Below are 19,374 nucleotides of genomic sequence, written 5' to 3'. Positions count from 1 at the left end.
CCTCCGTGAAAAGGGGGGAAAAGTGAGGTACTCAACCATCTCTCTCTCTCTCTCTCTCTTTCTTCCACGTTTCTGTTTTTTCTTATTTTTTTTGTTGCTTGCGTTGTTTCTTTCCATCTCTATTTCTCTTTCCAGCTCGCGTGTGCACCTTCGAGAGAAAGACGCGGGAAGGAGCCAACGGAGTAGCCACCATGATGCCCCGAGGCTAACTCTTCGGGCCCCGAACAGCGAGCCAGCGGCGTCTTCTCGTCCTCTTGGTCGTCTCTCTTAGTGGGAAGGGCCAGACGAGAGGTAGAGGAGGAGAATGAGTAAGGAGTAGGGAGTGGGAAGGAAGGGGGTGGGGAAGGGGTATATACCACCATAGGTACAGCATCCCACTACTACTGCTTCTACGTGGGGACCCCATCATCCTGCTGCTGCTGCTGCTGCTACGGCTATACTCTTTGCGCTACCAACGCTTGCTCGCTTGCTCGCTTGCTTGCTTGCTTGCTTGCTAACCGATGAGTTTCAAGAGGGAAAAAGGGAGGAGGAAAGGGAGGGAGGGAGGGTTACAGCCACCGCACCGTACCGTCCCTCTAAAGTTTCTTCGACCGAGACTGACCTCGCTTCGCGCTACGATCGTTTATTCTTCTTCTTCTTCTTCTGAAGTACACGTAGGTACTTATGCGTATGCACTTATGCATGAATGTATGTATGTTTGTGTGTTTGTGCAAGTACTTTTAAGTTTTTAGCCGAATTTCGGCGTGATTCCATTTAACGCCACGAAGAAGTAGCATAAGTTGGGCTTGGGAAAGGTCAAGGGACGGATTTCGGAGGTTTAATATTGGGCTATACAATGAGTTCGAACCAATGAATATTTTTAATATATTATATATATAATAAATTTCTTTATATTTTTGGTCACGAACTATTTTTTGTTTTATCTTTTGTGTTTAGTGTTTGTATAAATATATTATGAAATAAATAAATGCGAAATTAGCATGAAGGGATGAAAGAGACAAAGAAGAAAATTGATAAGGTAACTAAGCAAGCAAGCAAGCAGCAAGCGTTGCAAAAGATTGTAGCGATGTAATTTAAAAGATAATTGCTACTTTAAACGACAATCCTCTTCGTTTATCGTATCTCACTTAGAAATTCTAACGGTCCAGGTGTGTGTGTGTGTGTGTGCGTGTGTGCGTTAGTAAATATCTATGAGTAGAAAATAGAAAGAAAAATGATGGTAGCTGCTGTATAGAAGATAAGCTTTTACTTATTCAAACAATATTTCTCTTATTCGCGGAAGATTTTAAACACTTTGTATAATAGAGAAAAAAAAGGGTTGAAATTTATATACCATATAATGGCAAAGATAAGCCACTACCACGAATTATATTCTAAAGTCTTTATGGGTACCATGATAATTTCACTTCCAGGATTACGTATTAAAGTATCGGATAATTGATAACGTCTTTGAGGGATTTCAACCTTTTTTCGAATAAAAAAAAAAAAAACAAGAAAAAAAAGAAAACTCGAGTAACCTTCGAGTATTGTTGAATTTAATTTCAAGGTTTAAATCTCAATGGTCGACCCTTTTTCTAAGTTTCTTTAGTTCGGTGTTGTTATGGGGCAACTTTATTATACGTATATTATGGGGGACAGATATTATTCAATGACCATAGATTTTACCCCCATTGGGTGAGCAATCAGAACGTGCCAGAAAGAGATACGAGATGGAACGCAACGTGGACGCGTGTGCCGATCTCATGGGGTACCATAATGACGGTGGACACGCGACAGAACTTATCCATTATTCATCGTCCGAAATCATTCTATGGAAATATACATAATTCCCTTCCACTCGCTTTTTTAGGACCTCTTGATCGAAGAAGCCCTTATTCAGGCAGAAAAACCCCCGTGACCGAAGTTTAACCGCTTTGCTAAAGACTCGATCGGGATTACACGTGAGATACTAAAACGCGTTCGAAAATATCAGAAGACGTCTGGAACTTGGCCCCCATGAAAAAGAAAGATCGTGCTATTTTGTGTTTGGAATTTTGATCTAATTTTGTTTCTCTTATACAATTATTTATTTTTATTTAATTTTTGTTATTCGTAGAAAACAATTTTTGCTGGTTTCCAAAAAATCGAAGGATATTACATTTTTCATTTAACGATAATTAACATTACGAGAATGATATCATTTTTCTCGATTAATTTTCATACTTATCTTTATACATCATATCACGCATCAAATAATTAAATAAATAATATCAATAATAATTAAATAAATGATCGATATATATATTATAGATTTCTTATTAAAATGGAGATGGACTTTTCTATGAAGTATTAACAGACACATATCGTAAAACCGAATTAGCATATTCGCGCGTTATTGCACTAATCACGCAACGTGTTACGCTCGTTACACCTTATAGACTCCTCACGTTAATTTATTCGTATTGGTACAGTTACATTTATTCGCATCGGCATAATCGAGTCATGGGGCGTGTTCACATAAGCAAGGATACCTTTCTTTTTTTTTTTGTTTCTTCCCTTTTTTTTAATCTTTTTACCTCGTTTTCCATCTCTCTTTCTTTCTCTCTCTCTCTCTTCCAAGAAGAGATCCTTACTATGATCGTACAAGTCGTATTTCTCGACACGGACGATCGCCAATAGAAAAATATTTTCTTCTCGAAGATATAACATCGTCAGCGTGTCATTTCATTCCATGAAGAAAACATCAGTGTAAAAGAAAACATTATAGAAGAAGATGTGCGCGAGTACTGTAAAGAAAGTGAATTTAAATATGTGTGCGAGATCAAATATGTGTGATAAAGAATAACGTGAGATAGTAGGTGAACGAAGTATAAATAAATCGAACGAACGAACGAACGATTAAGTGAATCAATGATTTTCTTTTTTTCTTTTTTTTTCAACTTAACAGGTAGGAAAATAATTTACAACTATTTTCGTCAGATTCATAAACAGATTCTGACGTCTAGTCGATCATTCGTAATTGAACGATATAAAATCCTTTCAAATAGAAAGAAAAAGATATAGAAAGGATTAATGGTGGGGATGAGAAGGAGAGTTAAAAAAAGGGCCAGTATAGAGTACTTACTTTCGTGAGTATATAAGTACACGCAAAAGTAAATATAAGTTTCGTAAATATAAAAAGAGAAAGAGAAAGATATAAAAAGGATTAATGGTGGGGATGAGTAGAAGAGTTAAAAGAAAAAGGGCCAGTATCGAGTACTTACTTTCGTGAGTATATAAGTACATGCAAAAGTAAATAAGTTTCGTAAATATAAAGAATAAGAGAGATATATAGAAAAATATAGAAAGAGAAAGATACATGGAAGCAACCAATGGAGAGAGAGAGAGAGCGCAATGCGTTAGCGCGAGCGAGCGGGGGCTGACTGAGTAAAAAGAGGTGGTGGGGGGATTCGAGTGGGTCCGATGTACGGTGCGCAACGCGTCGAGAGTGGGGGTAGCGGCGAAGTTAGACGAGTGGGGACGAGGTGAAGCGAGGCGAGAGAGGATGGGGGGTGGCCCGCAGGCCGGCCTGCGGCTTCGGCTCCAGTATCCCTCGAGCGATCGTCCTGTGTTTTCTGTGTTGTACTTCACTAGAGTCTCCGACGCCGTGTGCCCGTGGTGTTATTCATCTCATCTCTTATTTCTCTACCGTGTGTTTTATTCCACCGGCGGGCAGCGTGCGTGCGCCCATCTCTTCTTCGCAGAGAGAGGAACAACCCGGGGAACGTACCAACGAACTACGAGAAACCGACAACGTGTTGGAATACGTGCAACCCTCACCCACACACTCACCCTCTCTCGTACCCTCCTCGCACCACCACCACCACCACCTCTCCTCTCCTCTTTCGTTACGCCTACGTAATCAGAGGGAATACGCGACACGCGCGCACGTGCACACACCTGTTCTATCCTCTCTCTCTCTCTCTCTCTTTCTTTCTCTTATTTTTACCTTTTCGTTACATTTTTTTGTTAACCCACCTCCCCCTTTCCCCCATCTCCCCCCCATCTCCCATTCTCTTCTCCTCTCTTCTCTTCTCTTCTCTTTGCTTTTTTCTTTTACCGTTTTGTTTTTCCAATGAGTTGAAGTTTCAATAACCATCATTCCGATTTGTGACACACGTTGTTATTATTAATTTGTTTATTATTTTAAATTTTGTTTGAATTGTCCTAACACCCCCAACCCTTTGTCCCTGTATTTATTAAGAAGAATTATCGAAGAAAATTCGGGATAAGGGTGATGGAGAATATTTAAATGGTGTGTGAACGATTGATTAGTGAACCACGTGGATTGTTACTACTGCTGCTACTACTGCTGTTGTTACTGCAACTGCACTGAATAGAAGAATATTATATACCAAGGTGTACTAATTTCGTTATTTTAGTGTCAAAGGATTATGAAATGATCGAATGAATATTTTTGGTCGGATCGGAAACGTTATTTTCGTTGTTTGTGTGTTAAATGATAAACTGTAAAGAGAAATCGTGATAATTTATTCGCGTTATCGATTTATGCATCTTTACACGTTAACGATACGCATATAGGAGAAAGAGAAAGAGAGAGAGAGAGAGAGAGAAGGGTAAAGGAAAGTGTTCGAAACGAAGATGCTCGAACGAGGGAAAGGTTTCTACGGTGTTGCGAAAGTGTAGCTTCGTCGTACTGCAGCATCATCGTCATCGTTGTAGTCGTCATCATCATCATCATCATCATAATCGTCATCATCGCCATTATCATTATCATACTCGTCTTATTCTGTCCTGGATTCAGAAACCGAGCTCACTTCTCTCGGAAAACTCGTCATATTCTTTCCTCGTTATCGAGTTCCTCTCTCTCTTATATATTTCTTATTTATTATTATTATTATTATATTTATAATTATTTTTGAAAGAAAAAAGATATAAGATAATGATCGATAGGATCGACAAGATTCAAGATCATCTCGGTAGATGATTTTACATTTTTCTAATAGAAAGTGTCCCCAGTGTTAAAAGTTTTAAAGAAGAAGAAGAAAAATAAAAATAGTTACGTTAAAGTGATGATACAAACGAAAACAAGTGGATAATAATAATAATAATAATTTGTATTCGATCATTTCTAAAAATTGTGTGACAAGGAAGGAATAAAAAAATAGAAATGTCAAGTGAATTGGTTGGTTGAGTGAATTATTAGAAGAAGACAAAAGTAAAAGAAAAATTATTCGAATCGAGGATTTATATTAATCGATTTAATGTGATTCGATAAAGAGTGTTGTAACGATTTAAAAGAGGATCGTTGAAATTATTTGAAATAAAAATAATAGAAGAAAGAAGAAGAGGAATTAGAAGCAGAAGCAGAAGAATAAGAAGAAGAAGAAGATACTTGTGACTGGCAAAAGGAATATTAATAAATAAATAAATAAAAAAAGTGTATTTAATTTATAAAAGAGTTTGTTAAGAAGAAAAAGAAGAAAAAAAGAGTTGAGTTCGTGATCACGGGGAATGGTGATGCGGTAGTCGAGGGATTCCCCAAGGAAAGACATGAGGGCGGCCGCCGCCTACGTCCTATTCCTTGCCCAGCTTATACAGGTAATAAGTGCGTCGCGTGTTTCTCTTAACTTACCTTAACATTACCTTAACGTAACAGTTTCTATCCGTTATCAACATAAATTTTCTTCCGTATTATATATACTCATACGGGTATATATATATAATACTTTCAATATTTTAAAAGGAAAGCAAACACGTATTAATTATTATCTTACGTTTTTTCTTTTTCATCTTATTGTTTTACAAATATTTTGTATTATTATTTAAAATGTTACAGTTTAATTAAATTGAACGAATGATAAATTTTCGATTATATTTTAAATATTTTTATATTTACATTTTATTTTTATTATTTTATATCTATTTTTTATTTTTTCTTATACTTGATCGATCTAATTTTGTTTTCTATAATTTACTATCAAAATTTATACGTAAATATTTATTGAAATAATCATTCGTGAATTAATTATATTTGTTGCACGATGAAAACAACGTTGAATTTTGTAGAATATCATTTATCATAGAATTACTATTCTTCGAGAAACGATTAATTAATTAATTACTCTTAGTCACTTATTGAACGTTATTATTAATCGATAGATATTTTTTCCAATGAGATTTCATTGAAATATTCGAAACGATTTCTCGGCATAGGTTATTTTCGAGCTAACCAAAGTCGGCATACGATACTTTGAGTAGTAGAACGATTAATATTCCGAGAAGAGCGCGTGTTTATAATGTCGTTTTGAAAGGTACCACTCGTTGAAATTTAAGTGCATACGTTTTAAGTTACGTATCGTTCGGTAGAACCCTTTTCGATCATTCGACGTACAATTTTTCACCAACTAACATACCCCTATCATCCTTTCTCTCTTTTTATTTCTCACATCAATATGATTTTATCAATCGATCACTAATTGTCTGACTTATGTTAGAAACTTTAAAGTGCACCTTCTAACATTGAGTTTATAAACGATGATGCTTCTTTTAAAGAGCTTTCATACGCACGAATAGTAAAATGATAATCTCTCGTACAAAAATAGCTGACACTTATGTCGATATTAAAAATAGAATACGTGCTTGGATGCTTCCTTTCAAAAAATAAAATCAAAAGCATTACTTTATTATTAGAATTTATCTATTCTTTGTTGTAACATTCGATATCGTATTTAAAATTCATCTCATAGAGAGAGAGAGAGAGAGAGAGAGGGGAATTTACGTAATATTTCTTACGTAAAGTTAAAAAAAGAAATATTAATAATAATAAAAAAAGGAAGAAACGGTGTGTTAAAATAAATGAAATTTTAATTGCGTATTTAGAATCAATTATAGGAACGTTAAAATAGTAAAGATGACCGATAATAGTATTATTTATTTTCGATTATAGTGCGAGAATATTTAAATCGTAATTCGATAAGGTGTTCCTATATAATAAACGTCGATATTCATTCGATATATGCGAATGTTCGTTCTATCTCGTTATAAATATGCATGGAAATTATATTATCCGATCGGGGGAGCGGGGGGGGGGAAATAAAATTAACATGTTTTTGTGATTAAAAAGAGAAAGCTGTGCTATGATGATATATTAAAAAAAAAAAAGAAGAAGAAGAAGAAGGAAAAGGAAAAGAAAGAATAAATAATAATAAATAAATAAATAAATAATCGTCATAAAAAAAGTATTACATTGGTAAAAGGTAGTTTAGCGACGAACATAAACGTGCGAATTTACTTACACTTACGCATACGTTTTACATCGAGACTCGTAAACACCTACTTATGCGAATGGGTGGAAGCTCATCTTGAAAAAGTATTCCCTCGGTTGCAACGAACGCTTCTCTCACATATAATCGCACAAACACATACACATATACATACGTTTATATACTTACCACACAATTTAAATAGAAACTAGAAACGCAGGTTCGAAAGCACGGTTCTCTCTCACAGTATAGTTGATCGTTAGCTTATGACACGAGCATCGTAATTAATAATTATCGAGAATATCTCTGCCGTGTATTAGAAAAAAGAAAAAAAGAAAAAAAAGAAGAAGAAAAAGAAAATCTCAAAGTAACGTTATATTCCAAGAGGAAAGTATGCGTAAATTAAATATTTCTTTTTTTTCTTTTCTTTCTTTAGCGACAATCAAAATTTGTGCATCGAAGTTTCCTCTACGCGGTTTTATTTTTATCTTTCTTTTTTTTTTTATTTTGGATAATTACGATATTATAATGAATTCGTGTAATTAATTTTTAAAATATTCATCTTAAGTATTTTATAATTTTTCGATCAAAATCAAATGGACGTGCATCGAAGGTTTGATTTTTCTCATCGTAGCATAATTTCCTACGTTGGTTTTTTTCTTTTTCGATAATTACGATATTACAACGAATTCGTATAATCAATCGTAATCCCATTATGCGAACGTGTCCTACGTAAGTGTTTTTCTTTTTTTTTTAGACGTGACGAAGAGAACAGGAAAAAGAGAAAGAGAGAAAAAAAACAAAAAAGAAAAAAAATGAAAAGAAAGTAGGGTGGGAGATTGAATGATCATTTATTGATCACATATATTACAGCAAATCAGCGCGTTAAGTTAAACTACTTTAAAGTGGAGCGATTAGATAAATACGGGGACGATTAGGGAGTATGAATCATTGCTGGCGTACGATTTATTGAATTACCTTTTCTTCTTAAGCATTAAAACACTTTCGGCACTGGTATAACGCCTTCGACAAACTGCTACTGAACGAACGAGTTGCGTTATGGTTATTTGCTCGACCTAAACTCGATTTAATATATTATATATTTCTTTTTTTGTTTTTTTTTTAAATTAGTTCTTCGAATCTATAATTAAAATACTTTTCTTCTTTTTTTAAGTTATTTATTTATTTTTTATCTCTTTCCTTTTCATTTACATGATTAAATAACACGGTGATTATCGTATTTTTATCCTATACGTCGAGAAAAATTATTTATCGAAAATTTATATAACTCTCGAATAAAATACATTTCGAAAAACCTTCGCGCGGCTATAAATGTGATATAGTTATTAATAAATATATAAATATTGTATAATTTAGGGGATTCGCGCGCATCGAACTGATCTAAAATTCGATACTTTTTTTTGTTCTCTTCTTCGCATCTCGAAAAACCAAAAAAAAAATGTAAAAATCGTGATCCTCATTTTCTTTTGCAAATAGTATTAAGTATGCTATGTATAGTAATCACGTATTTATATACCAAGGCAACCTTTCCTACGTTAGCAACGATGCGCTTGCATAACAGCCGTTCACCTGCCAAATGTCGTGTAAAAGTTTAACGTTCGACTCACCCCTCCAACCCCCGTATCCTCTCCCCCTTCTCTCCCAGACCCCTAGCCTTCCGTTTAGTTGAAATCACGGCCTATTTAATGGTGGACCGTTGAAAATGAAATTCGCTATGTTTAAATCGTACGAACCGTGTTTTCGTTTTAATCGATTATTCATTTCTTCTTTCCTACGTTTCTCTTATTTATTATACAGTTTTACTTAGGATCGTGAGATACATCTCAATGTAAATACAATTTTACACGTTTCAATGTTTTAACCATTGACATTTAAAAATAATCCTCGTTGAATTTTTTCACGAAAAATTCAATAAATTTACTCGTTTTATATACAGAATTTATTAAAAATCAAAGAGAAGTCTAATGTTTATTTAATGTTTATTATGCACGCGTGTTCAAATATTTTTATTAATTTTTTCAATTGAAAAATTTATTCGATTAGATAAAAAAAAATAAATCAGATCATAGAATTCGAGTAAAAATAAATTTGACGAGTGTACGTTAAAATTCATTAAAAACGACCGAACAAATTTTATATTACTTATACCTGGGAGAAACACGTGTACAATAAACGAATAAAAATGTTTCGAAGGTTCGTTTAAATCTGTAGCTGTTCTCAAATTCGACGGCTACCATTTCTATATATTAACGAAGTAATAAAAGGTGTTGGTAAGCGTTTTGTTCGACAAGGAAGAAACACCGAACCTTTTGAACATTTTTATTACACCTGTGCCGTATAATAAATTATATTGACCCTGTAAAATCTAAAAAAAAAAGAATAACACGTACGTCAGTTGTTACAATATTTTCTAGGATCTTTCTCTTCAATTTCGCGATAAAAATTAATACGACATAAATGAAATATAGTTGAGTATTCATTTGAACACAGTGAAAACTATTCATTTCACTAATAAAATCTACGCGAAATTGATAATATCGATAATAAAATATCATCGTATTTGAAAGAAATACACTTTCAAAAAAAAAAAATAAAAATAAAAAAAAATACATTTTCATTCATTTTCCAGATTTAATAAACAAATACCACGAAATATTTATAATACTTTTCTTAATTAATTACTATACACACTATAAGATCATATTCAATTTTGAAATACGTGGATTCGAGTGTTATCAGGATTCTATAAATATTATCAAAGTTATAAAGATCTTGAAAGCATTTTATCTGGAGTGGGGGGAAATATACGAAGTAATTTTATCCCCGACGAAATATATATATATATATATACATATACACAACCAACACATAAGACGTTAAAGTGTGTATATGTAATATATAACTTAGGTATATAACTAAGCTAATGTCGCGTCAGACGAATGCACTGTCTCACGGCGTTTCATGTTTCTTCATCTCTCTCTCTCTCTCTCTCTCTTTATTTTTCTCTTTTTGTGTTGATGGTTGCACAAGGATAGGAGGACGGTACTTACATCCTTCTGCTTGTTCTCTCTCCATCAGTACGGTCATACATAGTGGGTATATACTTGCCAACTAGCATGCACACTCTTCTCTTCTTCCTATTCTTCTTTTTATTCTTTTTCACTATTCTATTATCTCTTTTTCGTTGTCTAGTCCAGCATAGTTATTCATCTTCCTACTATGTTAGGAAGAAGAAGAAGAAGAAGGAAGGCAGGCAAGCAAGCAAGCAAGCAAGTAACGTTGATAATTTGTAAGATGTAATTCTTCCAAAGAATCCTTTTTCTATTTTTTTCTTTTTTCCTTTCCATAAGATTTTCTTTCTCAGTTAAATCCTTCTATTAAATACCGTTGCTTAAGACTCCTTTGGTGGTTGTGTAGACAAAATCGATGTTTTCACGGTATGAAATACTATTACATAGTAGTAGTAGTAGTAGTAGTGGTTAGTGTAGGGTTTACCGGTCCAGTATATAACGCAGTTCAGCATCCGGTCAATAACAATAATAATAGGAACTGCGAAAATCTGTTGCTTCTGGTAAACTTGGAGTGAAGTTTATTCAAGATGAGGGGGAAGTATTGGGTTATATCTTACAAAATGATTTTCGAAGAAGAGAAAGGATAGTATCTCTCTGTGTTTCTCTTTCTTTCTTTCTTTTTATATGTGTGTATGTGTGTATGTGTGTAACCGAAGGGTTCCCCTGAACGATTTCGACCTAGGCTCGTAATTAAGCGTTACTCTGTTCTCTTTCAATTATGGTCTTGGAGTTGTTTTAGAATCACCGTTATAACGTTCGTAAGATGCTGATTCCAAGTATCAGAGTCCTACGAATTTTTCTTACCAATTTTTATTTTCTTCAAATGACAGACGTCTGTATATATATATTTATTTTTGTTGTTGTTTTCTTGTATTTTTCTAATAGATGCACACACAAAATGTGTTGGATAGAAACCATTGTGTTTCGTACGTTTTCGTTTGATGTTTGGGTTGAACCTATCGAGTTGTAATCCTGGACCTAGATCCATTTCTATTTTTGCTTGTATTTTTTTTGTATAATGCATCGAGACAGGGAATGCTTGTAAATCCCGTGGGATAATATTGTAGGACCACTTCTTTCTTCTTCTTCTTCTTCTTCTTCTTCAAAAAAGGGGCTACTTTTCGTTCAGGAGATAAAGGAATCTGTTCGTTGGTTGTTTTTTTTCTTCTTCCTTCCTTCTTTTTTTTTTATTTTTTTTATTCTTAAGCAGTGTTATATACTATCGTGAGAAATTTTCTTCCTTTTTCCTAGAGAAAAGTTTTTCTAAAGATTAAAAGGAAGAAGAAGAATAAGAAGATTTCGTATATCGAGAGACATTTTATTCGAGTGCATTTTAATCGATGCTCTTTGTACGAATCGAATAAAAACGGGAATAATATCGAAAATATTTCAACTAAATATCCAACACTTTTAACACTTATCATTATAATGTATCACTTTTGCGTTAATTTATAACCTCAGCAAAAAAATTACTTATAATATTTGAATTGATTATATTTTCTTCTATTAATAATAAAACACTGTCATTAATAACGAATAGAATAATATAATAATATATAATATATATATATTAATAATTTAATCATACAATTATACGAATTTTCTAAAGAATATTTCATTTATAAATGAACAAAAATATTCTCTTAAGAAGTAAAATAAAAAAAAATAAAAAAAGGGTTGAAAGAGTTAACGTAGAGGTAGATATTATTAAGCTCGAAAAAAATCTCAGCTTCGGTGGTGGTTCTCTCGCTTCTTCCCGCAATTATCGTAAACCCCCGTTATGGCGGACAGGGAGATCGATCTCTCTCCTGTGGTGCACATATACACATACACATATACATATACATATTACACATATATATATAGATCTCACGTATTCGAAAGATTCTCTAAGAGCAAGTTTGCTCATTCTTTCTTTCCTTTCTTTCCTTTCTTCGTTCATTCTTTCTTTCTTCCTTTCTTTCTTCCTTTCTTTCGTTTATGCTACTACCCTAACACATGCTTACGAAACTAAGAGATGCGTGAGCAAACGTGCAAGTGCTAAGAAGATGAAGAAGAAGAAGAAGAAGAAGAAGAAGAGGAATAAGAATAAGAAGAAGAAGAAGAAGATTCGCTTCGGCGAGTTTTATCGGGCCCGACGAACGTAGAACTACGCCGCCTTTAATAATAATTCATCGTCTCCCGTCGGAGAGCAGCTTAATTACCCCGCTGCGAACCTCCTCCTGTCCTCTCCTCTCCTCTCCACTCCTTTCTTTTCTTCTTTCTCTCTTTCTTTCTTGCTTTCTTTCTTGCTTGCTTGCTTTGGTGAAGTAGATGAGTCGAACGTTCGATGCATCGAAAAATCACGGCGCCTACCAGTTTATTTTAAACGATCATTATTCTAATAGTTAAATTACATATTTATGCATCGTTATGTTAACTGTTAAATAAAGAAAGAAAATCGATTCGATTTGTTCATTGTTTTATGATATAATCAAATATTAAGGTGTACTCAAAAATTCGGCCATTTATTCTATTATAAATTGCATTAATGCATTTTGCATTATATATTATATATATTTGCAAAATGCATTAATGCATTTTGTTTTTTTGTCAAATTTATTTGGAAATTATTAATTTGAACAAAAAAAAAATGCATGAACTTTTGATTCACTCTAATAGAACGTGAAATCAATGCTACTGAATTTTTGTTAGTATTATATATATATATATGTTTGGATAAAAATGATAAATATTAAGATATTAAGATATGATTTTTAGATTAATTTTTGTCATATATATATTTCATCGTTTTAGAATTATTTTCTAAAGTTTATCATTCTGATGTTAGGTTTACTAGACGAGAGACACTATCTCCGCCCCCTTTTGCATGATTTATCGTCGATAATTGGAACGTATTACTCAGGAACATGCTGTTTTCTCATGTATTTTCCCTTTACCTAGGAGAAATAATGATTCAAATATTATTAATACTGTGTTTTAGATATGCTACTGTTATTTCAAATTATGCATAATCGGGTACTAGTTTTTTTTTTACTCGTGAATTTGTTTAATCATTTTCGATTTATCACACACACACACATACACATACATACACCATGCCAAAGAATTTTTTTTATCCGATACAAATCTCCATATAATATATTTATAAATTTAAATGAAATGAAATATATGAATCGAATGAGATAGAAAATCATTTACCAATGATATAATTGATTACAAAAAAAAATTGGACTATACACGGTGTCATTTTGAAATGGATATTTTGTAATATTTATGTAAGTACACGGTTTTTTTTTTTTTTTCTTTACCAATGAAAGAAACATTTTAACGAAGATACGTTAGATCATCTACTATACGATTAATCACTGAACCGGATGATTAATATGACAATCTCGATCAGAATCAGTAGAAGTTTCTTATGTATATATATATATATGTGTAACTCGTTCTTTGACCTTAATTTCGGTATATCACGGATGTTGTAGCCTCTTCTTGTAATTAATTAAAAGACATAAACTCATGTAGAGAGAGAATGAGAGAATGAGAGAGAGAGAGAGAGAGAGAGGAATCGACCAAGACAATCTTTCGAATTCGTTACGCTTCCGTTACGGTCATTTATTTTGCTTGTTGTTGTCGTTTTTTTTCATTTTCTTCTTCTTCTCTTCTTCTTTTTGTTATACGGAATAATTATCATTAATAATTATTATTAATCGGATTATTAATATTAGTTGGAAAATTACGAATGGAAACATTATTTTTCGTACGAATTTAAACGAAACTAGTTTGAAAATTGATCTCAATTTGTATTATTTTTTGATTTGTCAACAAGAATATTTATGTAACGTTATCGAAGAAAATGAAGTAACATAATTAATAAATGTTTTTATAAGCGATATCAACCGAGTCCTGTTTTCTTAAACTGGTATACAAGCCGTGGTTATACAATCATGATCGTTCGTATGAAAAAAGAAAAGAAGTATAAAAAGATAGAAAAGTTCATAATCCGTGCAAGCGCGTACACCATAGGATACCTTAGGATTTAGAAAAGTAAAATATAGGTGGTAACGTGGTTGTGTAAATTGAGTAGGATAACGATGTTAATTCGTTAAATCCTTCGGTCTTGTATAATCGCGTTGACCTCGGTTTTGAGGCGCCATTGTAATTGCCAGAAAGAGAAAAGAAAAAAGATTTAATCGTAAAAATAAATAAATAATAAAAAAGAGAGATAAGAGAAAGAGAAAATAATCGATCGAAATTTCAGAAAATAATTTTCATCAATGCGACGAATACGATCAATTGAATTTTGTATAAGCATTCAAGTAAATTATGTACAAATTTATCAGATATTCGATAGGTATATCATTCTGATACGAAAACTGATGAAGAATATGAATATGTACGAACTTTCCAAGCAATTTAATATCATGAAATAATTAATAATAATATTTTGATTTATCGAAAGCTTGAACATTAAATATACCATGCCTGGTCAATTGTTTAAAGAAATTTCTTATCGCATAAATTGTATATTATTTGCTATAAATACGCGATAAAATATATAACTTTTTTGAAGATGGGTTATTTGATTCGTTGTGTGTAAAGAAATAAGTATACACGAAGCACGGTACGTTTAATGTTGAAAACACTGTAGAATCGAGCATTAACTGAGAAAGAAATTGAATGAGAAAAACTAAAAAATAAAATTATATTAATAAAAAAATAATCATATAAGAAAAAAAAAGAGAAATATAGGAAAGTGTTGGAACGAAAAGAAATATTGCATATTACCAAGAATACACACACATATATATACACATATATATATACATCAGTTTGAAGAGAAATGAAATCTTTCCGGAATGAGAAACGAGGAAGAAAGATAAAAAGATGAATAAAGAAAGAAAGAGAGTACAGCAGCCGAAGCAAAAGCAAAGCTGGGCGGGTTAAAGCGAAGCGTTTAACCGACGGTCACGCGAACTACCAATAAAAATCAGCCCCGAGGCATGAACTCGGTGGATGTTCTCGCGAGATAGACAGATAATGTGGTCTCTCGTTGTTTCCTTCTTTCTTTCCCTCTCTTTCACACTTTTTCAAGTATCTCTTATGGTGGTAGTATAATCCTATGTGGTTCTGTAACGCACAGGTGCAAGCCTCGGGAGTTGTATTCTGCTCCTGTACCCTTCTTCTTCTTCTTCTTCTTCATCATCTTCTGCATCTTCCAACTGCCACTGTTGGATGAAGCAAAGAAGGAAGGAAAGAAAGAGAGAGAAAAGAGAAGAGAAAAGATTTTACGAGTTCGTGGAAGGTGATTGCTTTCGTGGATCCTAGGGGAGTCTTTCTTTTTTGGTTGTCGAATAATCGAACCTTTATCGATTATCGAACCAGTTTCACTTCTTAATTACTACTCGATTATTATCCTATTCTTTCATTTCTCTCTCTCTCTTTCTCTCCTTTTTCCTTCTTCTTCTTCTTCTTTTTTTTTCAATTTGCAAACAAAATTTCTATCAATAATTACGATCGCGTGGTAAATGGTAATCTAGTTGGTGTTCGAAGAAATAACGAATACTTTCAAAGTACATTTTACTAAAAAAACAAAAAAATATAATCAATTATGCAATTTATAACGCAATAAACGTACGTGAACTTTTGAGATTCACCCTAATACACATACACACACACATATACAAACGTAAATGAAAAATTCAAAAAATAAATATTATATCTTGAAGTGTTCAATTTGAATTCATTTAAAACCATCAATATTAATCAAATAAAAATTGCATTTATTTCAATAAAATATTCCTATTGATATCATTAAATTTATTATTCCGACAAATTAGGAAGTTAAATTATATTCGTCGTACAAAAGTAGGAATGAAATTCGTAAATAAATTGAGAAGAGATTCGAATATTAAACGATGAAAGATATAAAATAATAAAAGGAAAATAAATGAAGAGGGGGAGTTTTCGCAGTTCGGTTCATTAACTGCAAATTAAGCGAACACGTTTCTTCGGACAGGACGACGATCCTTTTAGTTTTCTCGTAATAATGAAACGGAGAGAGGGTTGACGAGAAGGGGGGGGGACGAGGGGGGTAAGTCCTTCAAGCGTAATAAAAGAGAACCGAGAAGTAGCAAGACGAGAGAGACGGTGACTTCACGGTCGTCGGCAGGTGTGACCGGTGAAACTTTTCGCGTCCATCGATTAGCACTCGCTCCACTTTGAAATGTTTCTCTTTTTTCCTCGCCGCTTTTTATCTCACTTCTTGTTTTTTTATTTTTCTCTCTCTCTTAACTGATCTGAGAGAAAGAGAGAGAGAGAGAAATATTATAATACCAGGTTTGCGACAACACAACGAGGAAAAAAAGTAAAAAACGAACGCAAAGAGACACGAAAATATTGCAAAGTGTTCTGGCCGAAATTCGCTTTCTCAAAATTTGACCGTGCAAAACATGGTTTAACATATTTTTTGTTCTTTCTTTTATTTTTTTTTCTTTTTTTTTCATTGACACCGAGAAAATTTGTCGCGAAGAAATTATTCACACCGGGAAAGTATCTTTCTTTTTTTTTTCTATTTAGAAAGCGTAGATAAATCGAACGAAGGATTATTTATATCATTTATTATATTAATTGTTATATAGTAAAAATATAATATTTTTAAATATTTTTCTCGTTAATATTTTTATAGAAAATTTTTGTTAAACGAGTTATTCGTTGGAGTATCTTCGAGATAACGTGCTAGTTTTATTTGGATTAATCTTCGATTTATCTTTCTCTATTACATAGAAGATTATGATTAAAAGCGTGTATCTTTTAAACATTGGTGTACGATCAACGAGTAACTAGTTCCATTTTTTTGTTTACTTGATTTTAATTTATTACCAACGTTGCTCCTGTCCTAAGACGATCTATATAGTTATGTAAAATAGTATAGTAGTCAGATTTTTATCTGAACTATATATACATATGTATATATATATTTATAAATAATCGTTCAGTGTGGCCACCACTTTGTCACGCGTACTTATTCCGAAACATGCAATCGAGAATAATCGTTGTAACGTAATCTATAGTCAAGTGATTAAAGATAACCTCTTCTTATAACTACATATTTTCTTTTATACCCCGAAGCTTATTTTAAATCCAACGTGTGTCAAAAAGAAGATCGAACAGCCTCGAGGCTGGTAATCCTTCGAACGAATCGATTTTCATTTCATCCCTTTTTTTTCGAGAACGATCCTCTTACACCGCGGAAGAAACGTAACTTCGATTAATTAACCTGTTATGTGACAAAATATTTGAAACAGAAATAAACTAGGCTAATTGTTATTCATAATTTCGACACGTTGTTTTGTATTTTATATTTTATTCTTTTTTTTTTTATTTTTCAATAGAATAAATAATACTCAAAGTAAATAATTTTCTGATAAATCGACATATTATTTTTACGAATATAATAAACATTTTTTTAAAATACAAAAATGATATGAAATAAATAGCGAGATCAATTTATAATCCAACGTGTGTCAAAAAGAAGATCGAACAGCCTCGAGGCTGGTAATCCTTCGAACGAATCGATTTTCATTTCATCCCTTTTTTTTCGAGAACGATCCTCTTACACCGCGGAAGAAACGTAACTTCGATTAATTAATCTGTTATGTGACAAAATATTTGAAACGGAAATAAACTAAGCAAATTATTATTCATAATTTCGACACGTTGTTTTGTATTTTATATTTTATTCTTTTTTTTTTATTTTTCAATAAAATAAATAATATTCAAAGTAAATAATTTTCTGATAAATCAACATATTATTTTTACGAATATAATAAACATTTTTTTAAAATACAAAAATGATATGAAATAAATAGCGAGATCAATTTATAATCCAACGTTCGTTCATAGATACAGATAGATAAAATTCTAATTAATTCGACAAGAACGTTCTTATATATAAATACATGTATAATCTAAAGATATGCGATAAAAAAAAATTAACTTCGTTTAATCCAAGTATACTAGATAACAACAAAAATTCTAATTGGTTTGTCCAATGAAAGAGAAACGAGGAAAGGGAGGATAGAGAGAGGGGGAGGATTTAGTTGTAGGAGAGGGGGAAAGGGAAGGATAGTTATTGAGATTTCATCGAAGATTTCTCGTATGCTTATTAGTCAATGGGCCGAAACTAATACCTGAGTCGACTGGACAACACCTTCAGTTAACCACCCAAGTTAAAAAGAGATAGATGGATAGATATACAATGAATGAGAAAAAGAAAGAGAGAGAAAGATGAAAGTATGGTTTCTCCTAAACACTTCTCGACTCACACCTGTTCCTCTTGTTTCGTACCCCCTTCGATCCCCCACTACCCCCTGTACAGGTCAGGTAGACCCTGCTGGTAGATAGGGGGGGATCAGGTTAAAGAAACTGGATGATCTTTTTGCTATACCGCTGCCGTTGATGCTGTTGTTGGTGTTGGTGTTGGTGTTGGTGTTGGTGGAGGCATCAAGCATTGATCGAGTTTCAGTTTCGTCGATTCACCTACCAGACACACTAACAAAAGATTCCTCTTCTTCTTGTTTTTCTTTTGATTTTTTTGGTTGCTTCTCTCGTTCGATATCTCCCTACTACTACATTCTTCTCTTGTACGTATACGTGTATTATACTCTTGTAGGTATGAGTGTCTATACTTCTTAAGTGTTCGTTGGTGGTAACGACAAGTTTTCATTCCTTGCATCTTCCCACGGGATATTCGATACACCCACCGGGCATCGATTATTATTTTCTCAAATCGTTCGAAAAAAATTCTATTCGAGAAGAGTATCTTGTTGTACCTTTTTTTTTTGCCAATCTACCAAATCTCTCGTGATATTTTATTTTATTTTATTTTGTTTTGGAATCCAATTAGGAAAATACGTTGAAGGATTATTTTTTCTTTTTTCGTAGATCGAACGAGATAGTTTAAATATATTTTGATCGGTCGAAATATTCTGCGAATGTTCGTGTTCGGTGTTAGGCGTATCATATTATTTTTA

At 32.8% G+C, this 19,374-nt stretch overlaps 1 protein-coding gene and 1 long non-coding RNA gene across 3 annotated transcripts in view; both read left to right on the top strand.

Annotated features, from left to right (window-relative positions):
• The first annotated feature begins 3,580 nt into the window (after nt 1-3,580).
• Nucleotides 3,581-5,309, top strand: LOC122515097. Its single transcript, XR_006303209.1, has 2 exons — nt 3,581-4,377; nt 4,986-5,309. It is a non-coding gene; the product is annotated as an uncharacterized LOC122515097 (long non-coding RNA).
• A 90-nt stretch (nt 5,310-5,399) lies between these two features.
• LOC122515241 (protein jagged-1-like) overlaps nt 5,400-19,374 on the top strand; it is a 55,684-nt gene continuing 41,709 nt past the window's right edge. For both annotated transcript variants that reach the window (XM_043632516.1, XM_043632515.1), the window contains exon 1: nt 5,400-5,580. In XM_043632516.1, coding sequence (XP_043488451.1) covers nt 5,533-5,580 — 48 coding nt within the window. In that variant the 5' untranslated portion in view covers nt 5,400-5,532. The remainder of the gene's footprint in view (nt 5,581-19,374) is intronic.

This window comes from Polistes fuscatus, unplaced genomic scaffold (assembly GCF_010416935.1).
Source record: "Polistes fuscatus isolate 324 unplaced genomic scaffold, CU_Pfus_HIC Scaffold17, whole genome shotgun sequence".
NCBI lineage: Eukaryota > Metazoa > Arthropoda > Insecta > Hymenoptera > Vespidae > Polistes > Polistes fuscatus.
Note: the sequence above shows the minus strand (reverse complement) of the source record. Positions and strands in the feature narration are given on the sequence as shown.